General features: G+C 45.0%; 1 protein-coding gene across 2 annotated transcripts; it reads left to right on the top strand.

Annotated features, from left to right (window-relative positions):
- Positions 1 to 12,760: 12,760 nt before the first annotated feature.
- LOC308098226 (uncharacterized protein) lies at positions 12,761 to 17,338 on the top strand. Of its 2 annotated transcripts, XM_080446488.1 has the most exons (5): positions 12,761 to 13,052; positions 13,798 to 13,897; positions 14,817 to 14,842; positions 15,397 to 15,651; positions 15,916 to 17,338. In XM_080446488.1, exons 4-5 carry the CDS (start codon positions 15,408 to 15,410, stop codon positions 16,536 to 16,538), a joined length of 867 nt encoding a protein of 288 aa, XP_080302614.1. In that variant the 5' UTR covers positions 12,761 to 13,052; positions 13,798 to 13,897; positions 14,817 to 14,842; positions 15,397 to 15,407; the 3' UTR covers positions 16,539 to 17,338. The 2 variants fall into 2 exon arrangements, with proteins under 2 accessions (XP_080302614.1, XP_080302613.1); XM_080446487.1 differs by lacking the exon at positions 14,817 to 14,842.
- The last annotated feature ends 1,223 nt before the right edge of the window (positions 17,339 to 18,561 follow it).

Here is an 18,561-nt window from a genome sequence, read left to right as displayed (position 1 = left end):
CTGTGTTGCCATACTGCTCCCCACCCGGAGGGCGAGGCATCTGTCACTACCACCTCGCGACGCGAGGGGATCGAACCCAAGGAGACACCTCTGGACAGAAATGCCCCGTCTCTCCAGGGCTGTAGTGTGAGGAGGCAGCTGCCGGATACCCTAACTCTCCTGGACTTGTGGAATTTTGTGTCTAGATGTAGGCCATTGACCCAGACCTGGAATGGCCGCAAGCAAAGGAGACCCAGTGGCACTACTGCTGTCACTGATGTCAGCATTCCTACCAGCCTGAGAAAAAGGCTGAACCTCAACTTCTTGTGCCCCCGAAACCAGAGAAGAAGCTGTAGGATGCCTTCCAACCGTTGAGGAGTGGGAGAGGCCAGCAGGAGAGGCAGGAGTCCAGGGCCAAGCCGATAAATACAACTCTCTGGCTGGGAAAAAGGCAGCTTTTTTTGTAGTTGACCATGAGGCCTAGTCGTGTCACATGATGTATTGGAGCGCAGACCAGCCAGTCGTCCAGGAATGGGTGGATTTGCATGCCCCGGGCCTGCATTGGGGCCAGCGCAGCCCGCATGCACCTTGTAAATATCCAAGGGGCCAGGGAAATCCCGAACGGGAGCACCCTGAATTGGTAGGCCCTGCCTTCGAATGCGAAGCGCAGGTACATGTACTACTTGTGATGCGGAGCTATAGGGACGTTAAAATATGCGTCTTTTAAATCTATTGAGGTGAACCAACTGTGCATTTTGACCGTTTGGAGCACATCCGCTGTCCTCAACATGTGGAAGGGCAACACCTTCAGGTAGGCGTTGAGCCCTCGTAAGTCCAGTATAGGGCGAAAGCCTCCGTCTTTTTTGGTAACCAGAAAATACATGGAGTAGAACCCACCTTGCTGTGTGTGTAGATCTAGTTCCTCGATGGCATTCTTCTCCAGGAGGGTGGCCACCTCCTGCCTGAGTGCCTCGGATTTTGTGGGATCGTTGATGATGGTCATCCTGATCCCGCTGTAAGTGGGGGGCCGGCGGCGGAACTGGATATTGTACCCTTGGGAGAGCGTGGCCACCACCCAAGGGTCTGAAGCGCAGCTTTCCCAGTAGCTGAGTTGCTGCTGGGAGAAGCATCCCATCGCCGGCCCCATGCGTTCATTGCCTACCCCTCTGGCCCCTTGAGGGGCGAAACCCAGACCCCCGAGCCCTCTGCGTTTGAGGTGCCGGACGTGGGGGGCCTGGGCGAGTAGGGGTGCGGCGACGCTGGTCGGGCTGCTCGAAATTCGAAGACCCTGGGTAGCTGTCCTGCCGCGGCTGTGGCCGGGGGCGGCCGGTGCCACAACCTGGCGCAGGCCGTTGTCTCACTGCAGGGGAAGGCCCCTGAAGAGACTACGCTCCAAGGCCTGCTGTCCTGCAGGGCCAAACAGCTGCCCCGGAATCACGGGGAGTGCACGGAGGACCCTTCGGCATGGCTCCGACAGTGGGGACTGAGCCAGCCATACCTGTCGGCGAGTGAGAGTCAATGTCGACAGTAGTCTGCCAAGCTCCGTTGTCATATACGCGAAAGCTTCCAGAGAAGCGTCGCTCAGGCTCTGGACGGAAGCATCCATGCCGCTGCTGCTGCCGGGGCCTCGTCCTGGCCCAGGCGTGCCAGCGCCATCCGAATCACAGGCTTAATCGAAGCCGAGGCAGGCCCCGAGCCCGCTCTGGACTCACTCCCGACCGTTGAGAGCCGGGGTATGACGTGTGGGTGGCCTCTTCTGCCTCCTCTGGACCATCATGGAAGTCGGTACAGGAAGCCATTGTCGACAGCGAATCAACATCCCATACTGGGGCAGGGGCGGCTGCCGGTGGATGTCGGCCCGGGGAACAGGCTTGTCCGGTCGGATGTTAAGGAGCAGCTCCTTCAACTCCGCAAACTGGGATGCCAAGGTGTCTACCTTAACAGCCAGAGGGTCCTTCTTCCTTTCCTTGCTGTGCGGGGCATTCCGGTGCGGAGACCCTTTCCGCTGCCTGTGGAGTGACACCAGATGGGGGCCTCTGGTCTTCTGGCTGCTGCTCTTCCACCTCAGCCAGTCTGGCCAGCTTCAGGTCATATGGCATAAAACTGCAGTTCGCCCACTGCTCCTCCGTCAGCCCCTGCCTTAGGTGTGCCACACCCAGGCACCTGTGGCATTCATCATGGCCTTTGGGCAACAAGGGCACCGCGCAGGCACGGCACGCATGTGCCATGGCCAGTATGTAATGGAGCGAAAGCACTCCACAAGAAAAACCAAAACACCCACTAAGCGTGCACGCTTTACCTGGGAAACTCAATACAGTTACCGTGGAGCGAAAGCACCCCTAGTAACAAACAGAAAATCGCCCAAAATTGGGAAACAGCAATAAATAAATATATATATGGTGTCTTTCCACAACTTATAAAGAGACAGAGACCGAAAACAGACTCTGATAACCCACACCAACCTGTGCGTCTCCCACAGCGTGGCCGCGCAAACACTGCTCTGCTGGGGAGCTATGTTGGTCTTCGGAAAAACACAATTGTGAGTCTTAATCGCAGCCCTTGGAGGACGCGAGACGCGAAGCTCCAACCTACTGTAGGTTACAGGGCTCCCTGCGAAAAAAACAATAGTTTAGTTTGTTTCTTTAGAACCTCAAACCTGAAACCCGTAGCCTGCGAGAAGATCAAAGGGGAGTCATTAATGACGGCTGTGGGCTTATGTACGCTGACTACTGCGTTCCACGCCCACCGTCATTATGTCACAGCTGTGACTTTGTTGATAATAATTACTCGACTGCACGTGCGTGAGACGGATATCCATAGATATATATAAAGGCTAGATAGCTCAAGGGGGCGGCGCAAGCGTAGCTCAACCGCGGCCATCTTGAAACAGTCATTCATAACATTATGTCTATGGTGCATATACTTTGAAATAACCATAGCGTGCTCAATTTTCATCCGATTTTCAAACGGTTGGGTGTGTTGTAAACACCAAAGATGTAGTTATGATACTGCATACTTATAGTTATAATCATGTTTTTTTTTTGTATATATAATTTTAAGTATGCAGTATCATAACTACATCTTTGGTGTTTACAACACACCAAACCGTTTGAAAATCGGATGAAAATTGAGCACACTATGGTTATTTTAAAGTATATGCACCATAGACATAATGTTATGAATGACTGTTTCAAGATGGCCGCCATGTGCCAACGTCGTACTCCATTGGCCAGCAGCGCGGGTGAGTCATCTAGCCTTTATATATATCTATGCGGATATCATCCAGTGTTAAGCACTGCCTCTGGCAGTCAGGAAGGATGAAATAGAACACAGCAGAAGATTAACTAATTAATTCATGTTGTGTTTCATCTATTTGTAAACCTTTAAAACGTATTTTTGTTTAAGAATAAACTTTGAAATGCATTGTACATTATTAATTAATTTGGGCATTTATGAGGCTTCTGCGGGAACTCAGAATAGTGTGTGTTTCAACCCGGACGAGAGAGAGGCACGGCCGAGGACCGTGTCCGTCCCAGCTCCGTTCCGTGAGCAGAAATTGGACTTCCGGTTTTCGAGCTAGCAGAAATAAGGTTTCCGGTTGCCTTCAAAATAAGATCTAATTTTTTTTATATTTTTTAAAAGACACAAATCTATTTTAAAAATACATTTATGATGTATGCCTTTGAAATGAATCATACTAAAACACTTCCAAGTGGCAAGTTTAAAAAAAGGACACAATTGTATATAAAAAATTCATTTATGATGTACAGTATGTCTTTTTAAATGGCTTAGATCACTTCTAAGTGCCAGGTTGTTCCAGATTGAGGCTATTGACCCCCATCAAATGTGCACTTCACACCTAAATATGGGCCATTTGTAACAGGAATTTATTCAAAGGTTTGAAAACCACTGCATTTAGGTTAGAAACACTTTGAATGGTTAAAGGTAGGGTAAGTGATTTGCTTTGGTTAAAATTTGTGTTAAATAGCTCTATATTCTGATAGTACTCATTGATATAGAGTGTTTGTTCAGTATTAGGAGTCTCCTTGTCTCTCCACCTCTTTATTAAACAGGAAATGCATTTTCGTTTCAGTTTCAGTTTCATTTCCAATTTTATCCAACCAGGACAGAGAACTCAATCAGGATACAGATTAAACAAGTGAAATTGGAAGTGATGACACTAAGAAATGAGCAGATAAAATTTGAACTGGAACACTATACAAATTAAGCTTAAAAATTGGTACTTTCTCCTGATTGGCTGAGACTTTGACACCTACCGAAAAATGTATTTTCTGTTTATTAAAGAGCTGGAGAGACAGGGAGACATCTGTTACTGAAAAAACACTATATAGCAATGATTACTATCAGAATATAGTATTTTAACCTTTTAACAAAATACTTTTTGTTTTAACCAAAAAATATCACTTACCCTACCTTTAAGCATGCATTCTGTAATTAATGTTTGTCCTGCAAGTGTAAAGTGTAACCTGAAAACCTTATATTATTGCTTTCGTTTTTCCCTGCTAAATGTCTCTCCTTTCATTCTGCTGTAGTTAGGTAATAATTATGTTATCAGTCCAACCCTGATTTTAAAGCAGACGCCTAGAATTACATAATTACAAGACGGTGCTTAGTGCCGGAACTTCTGAGGTACGCACGCGTTCGGGGAGACCCCCTCTACACCGCCACACTCTCCGCTAAGCGGCACTAAGGTGTAGACAAAAGTGGCGGGCCGTCCAGTGAGGTCAGGGGCCAGAAAAGGGCCGTTTTCAGTGCATAGCCTATACAAATTGGACACTGGACAGGAGACAGAGCTTAGTGCCGGAACTTCTGAGGTACGCACGCGTTCGGGGAGACCCCCTCTACACCGCCACACTCTCCGCTAAGCGGCACTAAGGTGGAGACAAAAGTGGCGGGCCGTCCAGTGAGGTCAGGGGTCAGAAAAGGGCCTTTTTCAGTGCATAGCCTATACAAATTGGACACTGGACAGGAGACGGAGCTTAGTGCCGGAACTTGCAAGGTACGCACGCGTTCGGGGAGACCCCCTCTACACCGCCACACGCTCCGCTAAGCGGCACAGGTGCATTTTGAAAAGTGGCGGGCCGTCCAGTGAGGTCAGGGGTCAGAAAAGGGCCTTTTTCAGTGCATAGCCTATACAAATTGGACACTGGACAGGAGACGGAGCTTAGTGCCGGAACTTGCAAGGTACGCACGCGTTCGGGGAGACCCCTTCTACACCGCCACACGCTCCGCTAAGCGGCACAGGTGCATTTTGAAAAGTGGCGGGCCGTCCAGTGAGGTCAGGGGTCAGAAAAGGGCCTTTTTCAGTGCATAGCCTATACAAATTGGACACTGGACAGGAGACGGAGCTTAGTGCCGGAACTTGCAAGGTACGCACGCGTTCGGGGAGACCCCCTCTACACTGCCACACGCTCCGCTAAGCGGCACTAAGGTGTAGAAAAAAAGTGGCGGGCCGTCCAGTGAGGTCAAGGGTCAGAAAAGGGCCTTTTTCAGTGCATAGCCATATACAAATTGGACACTGGACAGGAGACGGAGCTTAGTGCCGGAACTTGCAAGGTACGCACGCGTTCGGGGAGACCCCCTCTACACCGCCACACGCTCCGCTAAGCGGCACAGGTGCATTTTGAAAAGTGGCGGGCCGTCCAGTGAGGTCAGGGGTCAGAAAAGGGCCTTTTTCAGTGCATAGCCTATACAAATTGGACACTGGACAGGAGACGGAGCTTAGTGCCGGAACTTGCAAGGTACGCACGCGTTCGGGGAGACCCCCTCTACACCGCCACACGCTCCGCTAAGCGGCACAGGTGCATTTTGAAAAGTGGCGGGCCGTCCAGTGAGGTCAGGGGTCAGAAAAGGGCCTTTTTCAGTGCATAGCCTATACAAATTGGACACTGGACAGGAGACGGAGCTTAGTGCCGGAACTTGCAAGGTACGCACGCGTTCGGGGAGACCCCCTCTACACCGCCACACGCTCCGCTAAGCGGCACAGGTGCATTTTGAAAAGTGGCGGGCCGTCCAGTGAGGTCAGGGGTCAGAAAAGGGCCTTTTTCAGTGCATAGCCTATACAAATTGGACACTGGACAGGAGACGGAGCTTAGTGCCGGAACTTGCAAGGTACGCACGCGTTCGGGGAGACCCCTTCTACACCGCCACACGCTCCGCTAAGCGGCACAGGTGCATTTTGAAAAGTGGCGGGCCGTCCAGTGAGGTCAGGGGTCAGAAAAGGGCCTTTTTCAGTGCATAGCCTATACAAATTGGACACTGGACAGGAGACGGAGCTTAGTGCCGGAACTTGCAAGGTACGCACGCGTTCGGGGAGACCCCCTCTACACTGCCACACGCTCCGCTAAGCGGCACTAAGGTGTAGAAAAAAAGTGGCGGGCCGTCCAGTGAGGTCAAGGGTCAGAAAAGGGCCTTTTTCAGTGCATAGCCTATACAAATTGGACACTGGACAGGAGACGGAGCTTAGTGCCGGAACTTGCAAGGTACGCACGCGTTCGGGGAGACCCCCTCTACACCGCCACACGCTCCGCTAAGCGGCACAGGTGCATTTTGAAAAGTGGCGGGCCGTCCAGTGAGGTCAGGGGTCAGAAAAGGGCCTTTTTCAGTGCATAGCCTATACAAATTGGACACTGGACAGGAGACGGAGCTTAGTGCCGGAACTTGCAAGGTACGCACGCGTTCGGGGAGACCCCCTCTACACCGCCACACGCTCCGCTAAGCGGCACAGGTGCATTTTGAAAAGTGGCGGGCCGTCCAGTGAGGTCAGGGGTCAGAAAAGGGCCTTTTTCAGTGCATAGCCTATACAAATTGGACACTGGACAGGAGACGGAGCTTAGTGCCGGAACTTGCAAGGTACGCACGCGTTCGGGGAGACCCCCTCTACACCGCCACACTCTCCGCTAAGCGGCACTAAGGTGTAGAAAAAAGTGGCGGGCCGTCCAGTGAGGAAAAGGGCCTTTTTCAGTGCATAGCCTATACAAATTGATGATATATTTGACTTGAGTGCTGATGTTTGTGAAGGAACATCTCCCTTCAAAGACTATTTTGAACAACTAAGGGCTACAGCCAATAATACAATTAAAACCAGCAATGACACAGGTGAAAATCAATACCATGGAGAAACTATTTTAAACAAACTGTTCTCAAACTTCCTCCCAACTATTCCAATATGGTCAGATCTACTCTCAGGTGATTTGCAGCGATTCTCTGGAGCCTATGCTGCACAAATAAACCATGGTAAGAAAAGCACAGCTATTAGTGAGGCCATGTTCAAAAACACAAAAGTGTTGCTTTTACGAAATGAGAAACACAGAATTGACGAATGTATACAGCGCATACGCTCACTATACAAGCAGTCAGCCATAGATTTCATTGCCAAAGTAGGCTACAGGATATCACAGGCATCACAGCGTCCACACCCACCACCTGTAGAAAAGTGGAACAAAAAAAAACTCCGCCGCCACAGCTGAGATACTCTTATCAACATAAGCCACCAGCAGATTCAAAGATTTTCTTACAAAATGACAGCTCAGCAAGTGTGCCAGACAAAACAAAGGCACAAAACAGAGGCACAAATGAGGAAATATGCAATAGTATATGCAGGTTTGCAAATAATGAGAGTAATTGTTGGCTAAATGCAACCCTACAATCGATACTGCATCTGCAAGTAGTACAAGATAAATTGAAACAGTTGACACCTACTTATATGGTTGCGATGTCATCAATGCCAGGGAATTTAGCAGCTCTCATCCAAGCGTTTTTTCAAAATCCAGGGCACACATTTGATGCTAAAACAATCCATGGTGTCACTCAAGAATTAGTCAAGAGCATCCCAGCGTTGTCCTTGTCAATGCACAATGACCCACTAGATTTGATACACAAATTATTAATCTGGTTGCATGATTGTAGTGTCCAAACAACTGCTATGGCAAAACATACAGACATCTGTAAAAAATGTGCATCGAAAGTTGAAAGCATTTCATGCGCGCCTACTGTTTTTGCATTACCGCTGACACAGAAATGTGAGTCCCTCAATTGTCTTTTCGAACACACAATCATGGAAGGTGAAGGTCAACAGAGATGTACAGCATGTGGTTCAGCAATGAAGAGACAAATATGTTGGATTGATGCTCCTGATGTCATTACTCTTTCTGTGTCCCGTGTTGATAATGGTGGGACGGTGCTCCACACGCCTGTAGTCCCATCTGATATAATCGAAATTCCCATTCGTGACAGCAGTAAAATTAAGTATAAGTTGGGCTCAATCATTTGTCATGTAGGCTCAGTGGCCAAAGCCGGACACTTCTGGGCACATTTGCTTTATGACAATGTTGTAATTAGAGCAGATGATACAAATATAAACATCCTTCAACCAGCAAATGCATTGCAATTGGCAAAACCACATGGGTACATTTATTTCTATGTGAAATGTAATGATGCATCACTTAATGCTGGCATCACAATAGAGGACAATTTGGAAGATATTGGCCATGGTGTGGATGTGTTTTTTTGCAATGAAAGACCAAATCACAATATGTGTGAAGCCATACCATTACCAATACTAACATTTCTAAAACAGACATCTGCTTTCCAAAAATGTCACACACGGCTTGCAGCAGCAGCAGCAGCAGCAGCGCAGTCCCCAGCATTGTTTAACAAAGCGCTTGAGAAACTCAATGTTGCCAACACTCAGGTGGTGTCATTAGTGTCTCGGCAATTTTCTATGACAGACGTGTGCCACATATTAGACAGCTTTGTGGATGACACACTGCTTTGCCTTAAAAGTCTTGGTCGCTATATTTGTACTCAATGTGGTGACCAGGCCAGGCCATTTCCTGCTCAACTTGACCAATGTAAAACATGTAAGCAGGACTTAAGCTTATCAACCTATAAAGTAATTCACAGCCCACAGTCTTTACTTCTCCTGCTAAGATCTGGTGCAGAAATTCCAAAAACGTTCACTCTCTCCTGTCTGTACCATCAAAATGATTATGCTGTGTCCAGTATTTGTGCATTTTTTGATAAGTCACCATATGTGTCATTATACACCTGTAAAGACCAGCAATGGCATATCATGACAAATGCATCCAATGACACAGCAGGCTATACCTTTGAGCTGATGCAAAAAATACTGACCACAGCTAGTTTCTTTGTCGTGTCATACGAGAAAACGAATAGTGTGAAACTAATCAACTTTCCGCAGGTCAAACGAAAACATAAATGCACAGCCAGATGCAAACAACCCAAGCAGACAAGGGATAGAAAAGTGAGACCCATTTCAAAGCCAACTGTGAAGAATAACGGGTGGCTGAGTGATAAGACGATCGATGAGTACCATCAGCTCTTGCTTTCTGGTGTTGAAAAAAAAGCGTATATTTGTCCCAGCACTTTTGTCAGCCAACAGTTACAGAGTACTTGGTGTGATGACATCAGTGTCCTGCCAGATGTACCACGAGCATCAGGCAATTGGTGGAATTATGAGTTGGTGATATTGCCTGTCAACGCAAATAAGTCCCATTGGGGAGCCATCGCGGTAGATTTCTCAAAAAAGACAGTGAAGGGTGATGTTATAGCATTAGATGTTGTGATAATGGATTCACTACGTGTGTATGAGCAAGACCTGGTTAAGGTATTTTTTCCACTGCAAAAGTACTTAGCCTTACAGTACTTTGCATTGTATGGCAGAGGTATGAGTATCACATTTAGATATGAATGTTATCACAGTTGTCCCAATTTCATAGCACAAGAAGACGGCAGCAGCTGTGGTATTTTCACTTGTTTGTTTTCCAAAGCTATTCTGTTTGATGTGAGCCTCAACACTTTCAAAAGCCAGCGTGAAAAGCGAGATTGTGTTATGTATGAGTTGTCAGGCGGAAAGTTAATTCTCTGAGTACAAAGTTTAAGCATGTACTGTGATGATTCACCTTACCTTGGACAAACTACCTAAAAGGTTCTGTTGTGTCTATGTTGCAGGAGAACATTGCCAATGGAGGAATGCAAAGGACCCGAACTGACATCTTCCCAAGACACCAGGAGGGAATTTCATTTTGGTCTTGCTTTTTTTTCCTTTAGGTTTTGATTTAATCTAATTTTATTTTATTTGATTTTTTAGTCTTTGTGCTTACTGTGATCATCTAAAAACAAACGTTAGAGCACAAGACTATGCAATGTTTGGACTGAGCTGGTTTTGCTTTATATACGTACATCTATCTTTTGATCAATTTGTGGTGTGTGTGTGTGTGTGTGTGTGTGTGTGTGTGTGTAAAATGTTTGCACTTTATGTTTGCTGTGTTGCACTTTTGAGTACATTGCACGTTGTACCCGTTTATAATACATTTGAGTGATCTTTGCACCGTGGTACATTGCATGTTGTACCCGTTTATTATACATTTGAGTGATGTTTGCATTTAGGTACGTTGCACGCAGTACCATTTTATACTTTTGAGTGTGGTTTGCACTTCCTAGAACTTCCACATTTTTACAGTTTTGCATGATTTGTGTTTGAATAATGAGTGCTGTTATTAACACACACACACACATAAAGTAAATTGATCAAATCTGTGACTACTAAACTACTAAAGTAGCCTCTCAGTCCACCTTAAGACAATTGGCAATGTTTAAAAACAAATATTGGAAACTTCATTTATTTATTTTTTTGATAATTTGTACACTGTTTTATTAGTAAAGAGTAATTAAAAGGTATTTTTTTTAAACTTTCAAAGCCTTGTCTGTATTCTTTTATTGTGTGTGGTTGTGTGGGGTTGTGTGGGGTTGTGTGGGGTTGCGTCCAATGACCGCGTTTGCGTTTCTGACCCCTGACCTCACTGGACGGCCCGCCACTTTTCAAAATGCACCTGTGCCGCTTAGCGGAGCGTGTGGCGGTGTAGAGGGGGTCTCCCCGAACGCGTGCGTACCTTGCAAGTTCCGGCACTAAGCTCCGTCTCCTGTCCAGTGTCCAATTTGTATAGGCTATGCACAGAAAAAGGCCCTTTTCTGACCCCTGACCTCACTGGACGGCCCGCCACTTTTCAAAATGCACCTGTGCCGCTTAGCGGAGCGTGTGGCGGTGTAGAGGGGGTCTCCCCGAACGCGTGCGTACCTTGCAAGTTCCGGCACTAAGCTCCGTCTCCTGTCCAGTGTCCAATTTGTATAGGCTATGCACTGAAAAAGGCCCTTTTCTGACCCCTGACCTCACTGGACGGCCCGCCACTTTTCAAAATGCACCTGTGCCGCTTAGCGGAGCGTGTGGCGGTGTAGAAGGGGTCTCCCCGAACGCGTGCGTACCTTGCAAGTTCCGGCACTAAGCTCCGTCTCCTGTCCAGTGTCCAATTTGTATAGGCTATGCACTGAAAAAGGCCCTTTTCTGACCCCTGACCTCACTGGACGGCCCGCCACTTTTCAAAATGCACCTGTGCCGCTTAGCGGAGCGTGTGGCGGTGTAGAGGGGGTCTCCCCGAACGCGTGCGTACCTTGCAAGTTCCGGCACTAAGCTCCGTCTCCTGTCCAGTGTCCAATTTGTATAGGCTATGCACAGAAAAAGGCCCTTTTCTGACCCCTGACCTCACTGGACGGCCCGCCACTTTTCAAAATGCACCTGTGCCGCTTAGCGGAGCGTGTGGCGGTGTAGAGGGGGTCTCCCCGAACGCGTGCGTACCTTGCAAGTTCCGGCACTAAGCTCCGTCTCCTGTCCAGTGTCCAATTTGTATAGGCTATGCACTGAAAAAGGCCCTTTTCTGACCCCTGACCTCACTGGACGGCCCGCCACTTTTCAAAATGCACCTGTGCCGCTTAGCGGAGCGTGTGGCGGTGTAGAGGGGGTCTCCCCGAACGCGTGCGTACCTTGCAAGTTCCGGCACTAAGCTCCGTCTCCTGTCCAGTGTCCAATTTGTATAGGCTATGCACTGAAAAAGGCCCTTTTCTGACCCCTGACCTCACTGGACGGCCCGCCACTTTTCAAAATGCACCTGTGCCGCTTAGCGGAGCGTGTGGCGGTGTAGAAGGGGTCTCCCCGAACGCGTGCGTACCTTGCAAGTTCCGGCACTAAGCTCCGTCTCCTGTCCAGTGTCCAATTTGTATAGGCTATGCACTGAAAAAGGCCCTTTTCTGACCCCTGACCTCACTGGACGGCCCGCCACTTTTCAAAATGCACCTGTGCCGCTTAGCGGAGCGTGTGGCGGTGTAGAGGGGGTCTCCCCGAACGCGTGCGTACCTTGCAAGTTCCGGCACTAAGCTCCGTCTCCTGTCCAGTGTCCAATTTGTATAGGCTATGCACAGAAAAAGGCCCTTTTCTGACCCCTGACCTCACTGGACGGCCCGCCACTTTTCAAAATGCACCTGTGCCGCTTAGCGGAGCGTGTGGCGGTGTAGAGGGGGTCTCCCCGAACGCGTGCGTACCTTGCAAGTTCCGGCACTGAGCTCCGTCTCCTGTCCAGTGTCCAATTTGTATAGGCTATGCACTCCTTTGAACAGCATTTATCCATTTAGATAAATTATTAATGTTTTAAATCCGTTTTTGTTACACAGTAACATAATATGTGTTATATAGCTTCGTTTAAATGCTTAATTTATAGTTTTAATGTGCAAATGAACCGTTTTTCAATGGTTTTCAATGGTTTCTTTTTACTCTAGAGGGTACTCTTATTCTGAAGAGATCGTCAACCGGAAGTCTTATTTCTGCTCCGTTATTTCTGCTCACGGAACACAGATGTCCGTCCCTCTCTCTCCTCCGGATTGAAACACATCCATTAGAGACAAATAAACAGAGCAGAGAGTGAACGAACGAACGTGATACAGAGAAAGTCTGTGTTATAATATAAGTTTGCAGTGAACAAACCTTTGTGTAACTTCTGTCTGAGTGTGTCTTTGTGCGACAGTCTGTGTAAAGAGTGACAGGCTGGCACGTTGTGAAACGGGAGAAATTTACACACGACGTTCAAAGACTTTCCTTTGTTGTTGTGGTGGGCTAATGCTAATGCTAATTTAGCTTCAAGTGGGTACACTCCACATTAGAGGTGTTCAAGTGTGTTTTCTACCAGGATACATTACTGAGGAAGGTATGTTTGTTGTTGTTAAAATAAGAATGTTGTCTTTATTATGATTACTTTACTTTTTGATTACTACTCCTTTCTCCTTCATAACATGAAGGAGAAAGGAGTAGTAATCATTGATTACTACTCCTTCATATGATGTTTTTGCATAGTATTGTATATCTTTCTTTCTTTCATTACATGTTTAGATGAATTGAATACACAGGACCCCAATGGAAACAAGCCATAGCGCTTTGTTGGGTTTTCCTTTCAGCAGACCTTGTATAGAACTGTACTTTCTGTGCTTTTTTGGCAAACTGTTATACAATATTCAATGCATCAATTGACCTAAGGGGCATTTCACTATTATGGTAGTGATTAGTGAACAGTGTTTACCTGAAAAAATAAAACAATGTTTGTATTATTGATATTAATATTATTAATATTTCATTTGCACAAATTATGACTAAATCATTTAGAATTATTATCCTAAAAAGAAAATAAATCGTTCTACTTGCCTTAAAGAAGGAACATTTTCTATCAGAGAGAGGATTACATGAAGATATTAATTATATTATATTATTAATTATATATGTTATTATATATTAGTCAGGAAATTTTCTGTGAAAAGGTTACTCGCCCAAATGACAAGTGATTACCATGTTACTCCTTTATTATTGTCTGTTATTGTTGAAGTTAAATGTAAGAGACGTCTCTCTTAAAGTCTTTGTAATAAAATCTGAACTTTGGGATTTTAATTGTTTCATTCCAGACTCTGTGGAATCCAGACTGCAGGTTGCAGATGAACTCTCCAGACCCAGCCAGACCCGTTTCAGTGAAACAGGAGGAACCTGAAGACCAGCCAGACCTCAGTACGTTTCACTCTCTGTCTGTCTCTTTTTCTTCCCTTTTTTCTAGCTTCAAGGTGTTTATTGTCACATACAGTTACAATACTATTGGCAGTGAAATTATTGTGCTTCATCAGTGTGGAGTAAGAAAGGAAATAGTAATTGAAAAAATAAGAAGAAGAAGAATACAAATACGTGAAGAAAAAATTCAAGAACAGTACACTGTTTTATTTAGACTTGTTCACAGAGTGTCTCAATGACCTGATTCTTCTGGCGCCACCATCAGGCCAAAATAGTTACTATAAAATAAGGCTATTTTGCCCTTACCTTCAGCAAATATTATTGTTATTCTTGACACCACGGGTCTCCAGTTATTAACCCATTAAGACCAGGAACGCATCTGTGTCATTCTTTGTATTTATTTGGCCATTTAAAAATAGCAGATATACAAGCTTACAATATACAAGCTTGTAGATCTGCAATTTTTTGGAGAAAAAAAAATGTGAAAACTTGTGCACATTTTTGAATACATATATACATTTTGTACTCAAATCTTTGCTTCTGGGGGTCCCTGGAACAAAACATTTGAGATGGGGTGGGGGTCCACAATTTACATATACTTCTGGGTGGTCCTTGACATGGTGGTCCTCATATTATTGCAACATAAGTTTAAAAAAAACATTTGACATTTTTAGAATCCCCAGAAGCAAAGATTTGAGTTATAAATGTTAGCTTAAAATAATAATATATATATTCAAAGATTTGCACACATTTTCAAGATTTATTTTTAAAAATAGCAGATTTACAAGCTTGTATCGTGGCACTCGGTGCCGCTCTATGAGCTTGTATATCTGCTATTTTTGAATAGCCAAAGAAATCTTAAAATGACACAGATGCGTTCCCGGTCTTGGATTAAGGTCCTTATTCACTTGCTTCATTTCAGACCAGTGTGTGGAGTCCAGACTGCAGGTGAAGATGAACTCTCCAGACTCATCCAGGGACATTTCTATTAACACATAAGCTGCCATGGACGCAGATCTGCGTTCTATTAAATAAAACCGTGGGCTGCCAGAACGCAGATCTGCGTTCTATTGTTTAATTTGCTTTAATAGACGATCACGCTGTTTTATTTACATTCCGAGATCAGTTTCGTTTTCCACTCACCTCCGCCTCACCCGGAAGCAATTTCAGCGATTTCCGTTTCTGGTTTCCGGTTTTAGCTTGAAAAAATGCGACTTTTAGGCCAAAATAGGGCAAAATACGTTTTTTCTCACGGTATAAAAAGCGAAAGGAGAGCCCCGGTGGTATATTTCTTTACTCTGGACGACGAACAGTTATCGTCGCTGTGTATATGTATTTTGCTAAAACCTTGCTAAAACAAAAAGATTTTTCAGAAACACCTGTAGTAACCTGTAGTTAGTCATTGTTAAGTCAATCAAAGTAGGTGATAGCTCACTTTGTACTGGGAACACGGACATTTTAGGAATCCACTATTCACTATCATGTTATTGTTCTGCTCCTAGACATCCTGCACATGGTTGAGGAGAGGAGCCCCAGTCTGCTCCAGGAGGAACCAGAGCCTCCACAGATTAAAGAGGAACAGGAGGAGCAACTTCAAAGACCAGAGGAGCCTGATGGGTCAAAGTTGACATTACTAGCAGTGAAAAGTGAAGATGATGATGAAGACATCTCTTCACACTGCTCTGAAATTGAAGTCGAGCTTGAATCTGACACTGAAGTCACTGAAGACAGTGATGATTGGGAGGAGACCAGTGGAGGTCAGTCAGTGTTAAACACAGGGACAGGACTTACATGGGTGGGGAAAACTGGGAGTTGGAATAAAAGAGGTTGTTGAAAAATACAATTAGATCAGAAATATTAACAGGGGAGCTGTAATTCTCCTAAACAACAGACTTGTTTGATGATGGAAGCTTTCAAGTTGTATTTGTACTCACCATTTTTAACCTGCTTCTCCCCTTCTCTACTCCTCTCTCTCGCCCCTCTCTCCCCTCTGTCCCTATCCCCCCCCCCCACGTTCGCAGGAGTGAAGTTCCAGTCTTCCCAGACTCAGTTCTTCTCTTGTTCTGAGTGTTCATACTGCTTCACATCTCAGGTCTTCCTTCATAAACACATCAGGAGGAGACACAATGACCTCTACTGCCAAATGCTGAGGAATGTACAGATCACCTCATCAGCCTGTCAGCAAATCACCAGCTCTACAACCAGCCAGGAACAAGGAGACACTGATCAACCAGGATCTTACAGTCATCAACAGTTTACCAAGACTTCAACTCAACCAGATGGAGAAAAACCTTTCAAATGTAAACATTGTAACAAGAGATTCAATATCTCAGGTCACCTGAAGATACACCAGCGTATCCACACCGGAGAAAAACCTTTCCACTGTACGCACTGTAACAAGAGTTTTAATCAGTCGGGTAACCTGAAGATACACCAGCGTATTCACACTGGAGAAAAACCTTTCCACTGTAAACAATGTGACAAGAGTTTCACACAGTCATCTGACCTGAAGAGACACCAGCGTATCCACACTGGAAAAAAACCTTTCCACTGTAAACATTGTAACAAGAGTTTCATTCAGTCATCTGACCTGAAGAAACACCATTGTGTCCACACTGGAGAAACACTCTTGCCACAGTGTTAACAGTGTGAGAAGAGTTTCAGTCAGTTAAGTGCTCTGAAAAGACATCAGTGCATTCACACAAAGGGAAAAAATGTCCACTATAAATGACTTCACTGGGAGGATTAAATTAAACAGCTGTATGTTGTCAGGGAGTTGGATAGACAGGCACAAATATCATGGATATTTATACTGCTCCTGTCAACAGCCAGTTTCCATTAGGACTCTTCTTTTGGAGACATATCCCAACCCTTTTGTTTTCTTCTTTTAAAACCTTAATAAATAGTTTTTAAGTGTTAAATGTAAAAAAAAAAGGTATTTTACATTTATTTTGGTGTTATTCATTTATACTATAATAGAAAGAGAATGTGACGTCACACCATTGAAAGTAACAAATGAAAACCTCCCAATTTGGCTCCACCTGTCCATTGAACTCCAAAAAAATAACTGTTTTTCTAGAATCTTACAGTTTTTATATTATGATTCAATGTAATTTTGCTGTATTTTATTACATGCACAATGAATGGGTCACTATTTCAATTATTTTACTAATTAAATAATCAGTTAACTGTATGTTTTATTACTTATGACAGTAATTATTAGTGTGGTTGCCCTAACAGGGCAACCAGACTATTGTTATCCTCCAGAGGCCCTAGCGGTTTATTTTCAACCGCATCTCCTCCCACAGTTTATTTTTCCCAATTTAGTGCCATATGTCAAAATGACCGGCTTCACCGGGAATCGTGTGCTTGTATTTTGCTAAGAGATTGGTTACATAGTTTAATTGATATTGATTTATTAGTGCATTAAACTTCCCCATCCACTTTCATGGGAAAATGAAAAAACTCCCATTCAAGTATTTATTTCTCAGAAACCGTAAGGGCTAGAGTTTCAAGACTTGGGAGGGGTGGTTCATGATTTAGTCCAAAATTATTTAAAAAATAATTACACCAGTCGGCCTCATGGTGGCGCTATAACAGCCCACTTTACGTTTTGGCCTATAACTCTTGAACCGTAGGTCGTAAAATAAAAATCCTATTCCTAATTCCTTAGGTCATGACGCATTTGTGTCAGGATAGATTTTCCGCCATTTTGAATTTTGTTCAAAACACACTTTTAGCTCCTCCCACAAATTTTGTCCAAATTTCCTATGTCAAAAATCGGTACACATGATCTCTGGGCCCATGCGATAAACATATCCAAACGGCATTTTGATAGTCCTTACCGTTCGTCCGTAAATGGCTTCCAAAGTTAGTGGGAGGGAACCGTTTTACCAAAAATATGTTTTTCTCGGAAACCGTAAGTGCTAGAGTTAAAAGACTTTGAAGGGAGGTTCATAGTTTATTGCCAAATTATTAATAAAATAATTACACCAGTCGGCCACATGGTGGCGCTATAACAGCCCACTTTACATTTTGGCCTATAACTTTTTAACCGTAGGTCGTAGAATGAAAAAATCTTTTCCCCTGGATTCCTGGGTCATGTGAAAGGGGCCCGTTTTACCAAAAATGCCAGAAATCACGAACGAAAGGTCCAGTCAAACCCAAATTTGAATCACATGTCAAGGTTGGTTTACTCAACAAATCTATTAACTATTTTGATAGTCCATACCGTTCGTCCGTAAATGGCTTCCAAAGTTAGCGGGAGGGGCCCGTTTTACAAAAAAGCCCACAAATCACGAACAAAACGTCCAGTCAATCCCAAATTTGAATCACATGTCAAGTGTGGTTTACTCAACAAATCCCCAAAAGAATTTCCACTTTGATCCATAGGGGGCGCCACAAATGCTCAAAATGTAACCGTTTGATGCAAAAACCTTATTTTGGGGGGATCAATCCTCTCAAAATGAAATGCAAGTGATCTCAGGAGTTACGTGACAATGTAATTGGCACAGCCTCCGACGGTATTCCTCCCAGCGTATTCCTCGAGTCCCGGCGGCAGCGACCCGCGACTGGCGTCGGTGCAACCACACTCTGCAATTGCCCTGAATTGCGACGCGTCTAGTTACACTTGCTATGGTCATTTTTAAGTTGTATTACATTATTAG

This window comes from Gymnoscopelus braueri (genome assembly GCF_963280865.1).
Source record: "Gymnoscopelus braueri genome assembly, chromosome: 13".
Lineage (NCBI taxonomy): Eukaryota > Metazoa > Chordata > Actinopteri > Myctophiformes > Myctophidae > Gymnoscopelus > Gymnoscopelus braueri.
Note: the sequence above shows the minus strand (reverse complement) of the source record. Positions and strands in the feature narration are given on the sequence as shown.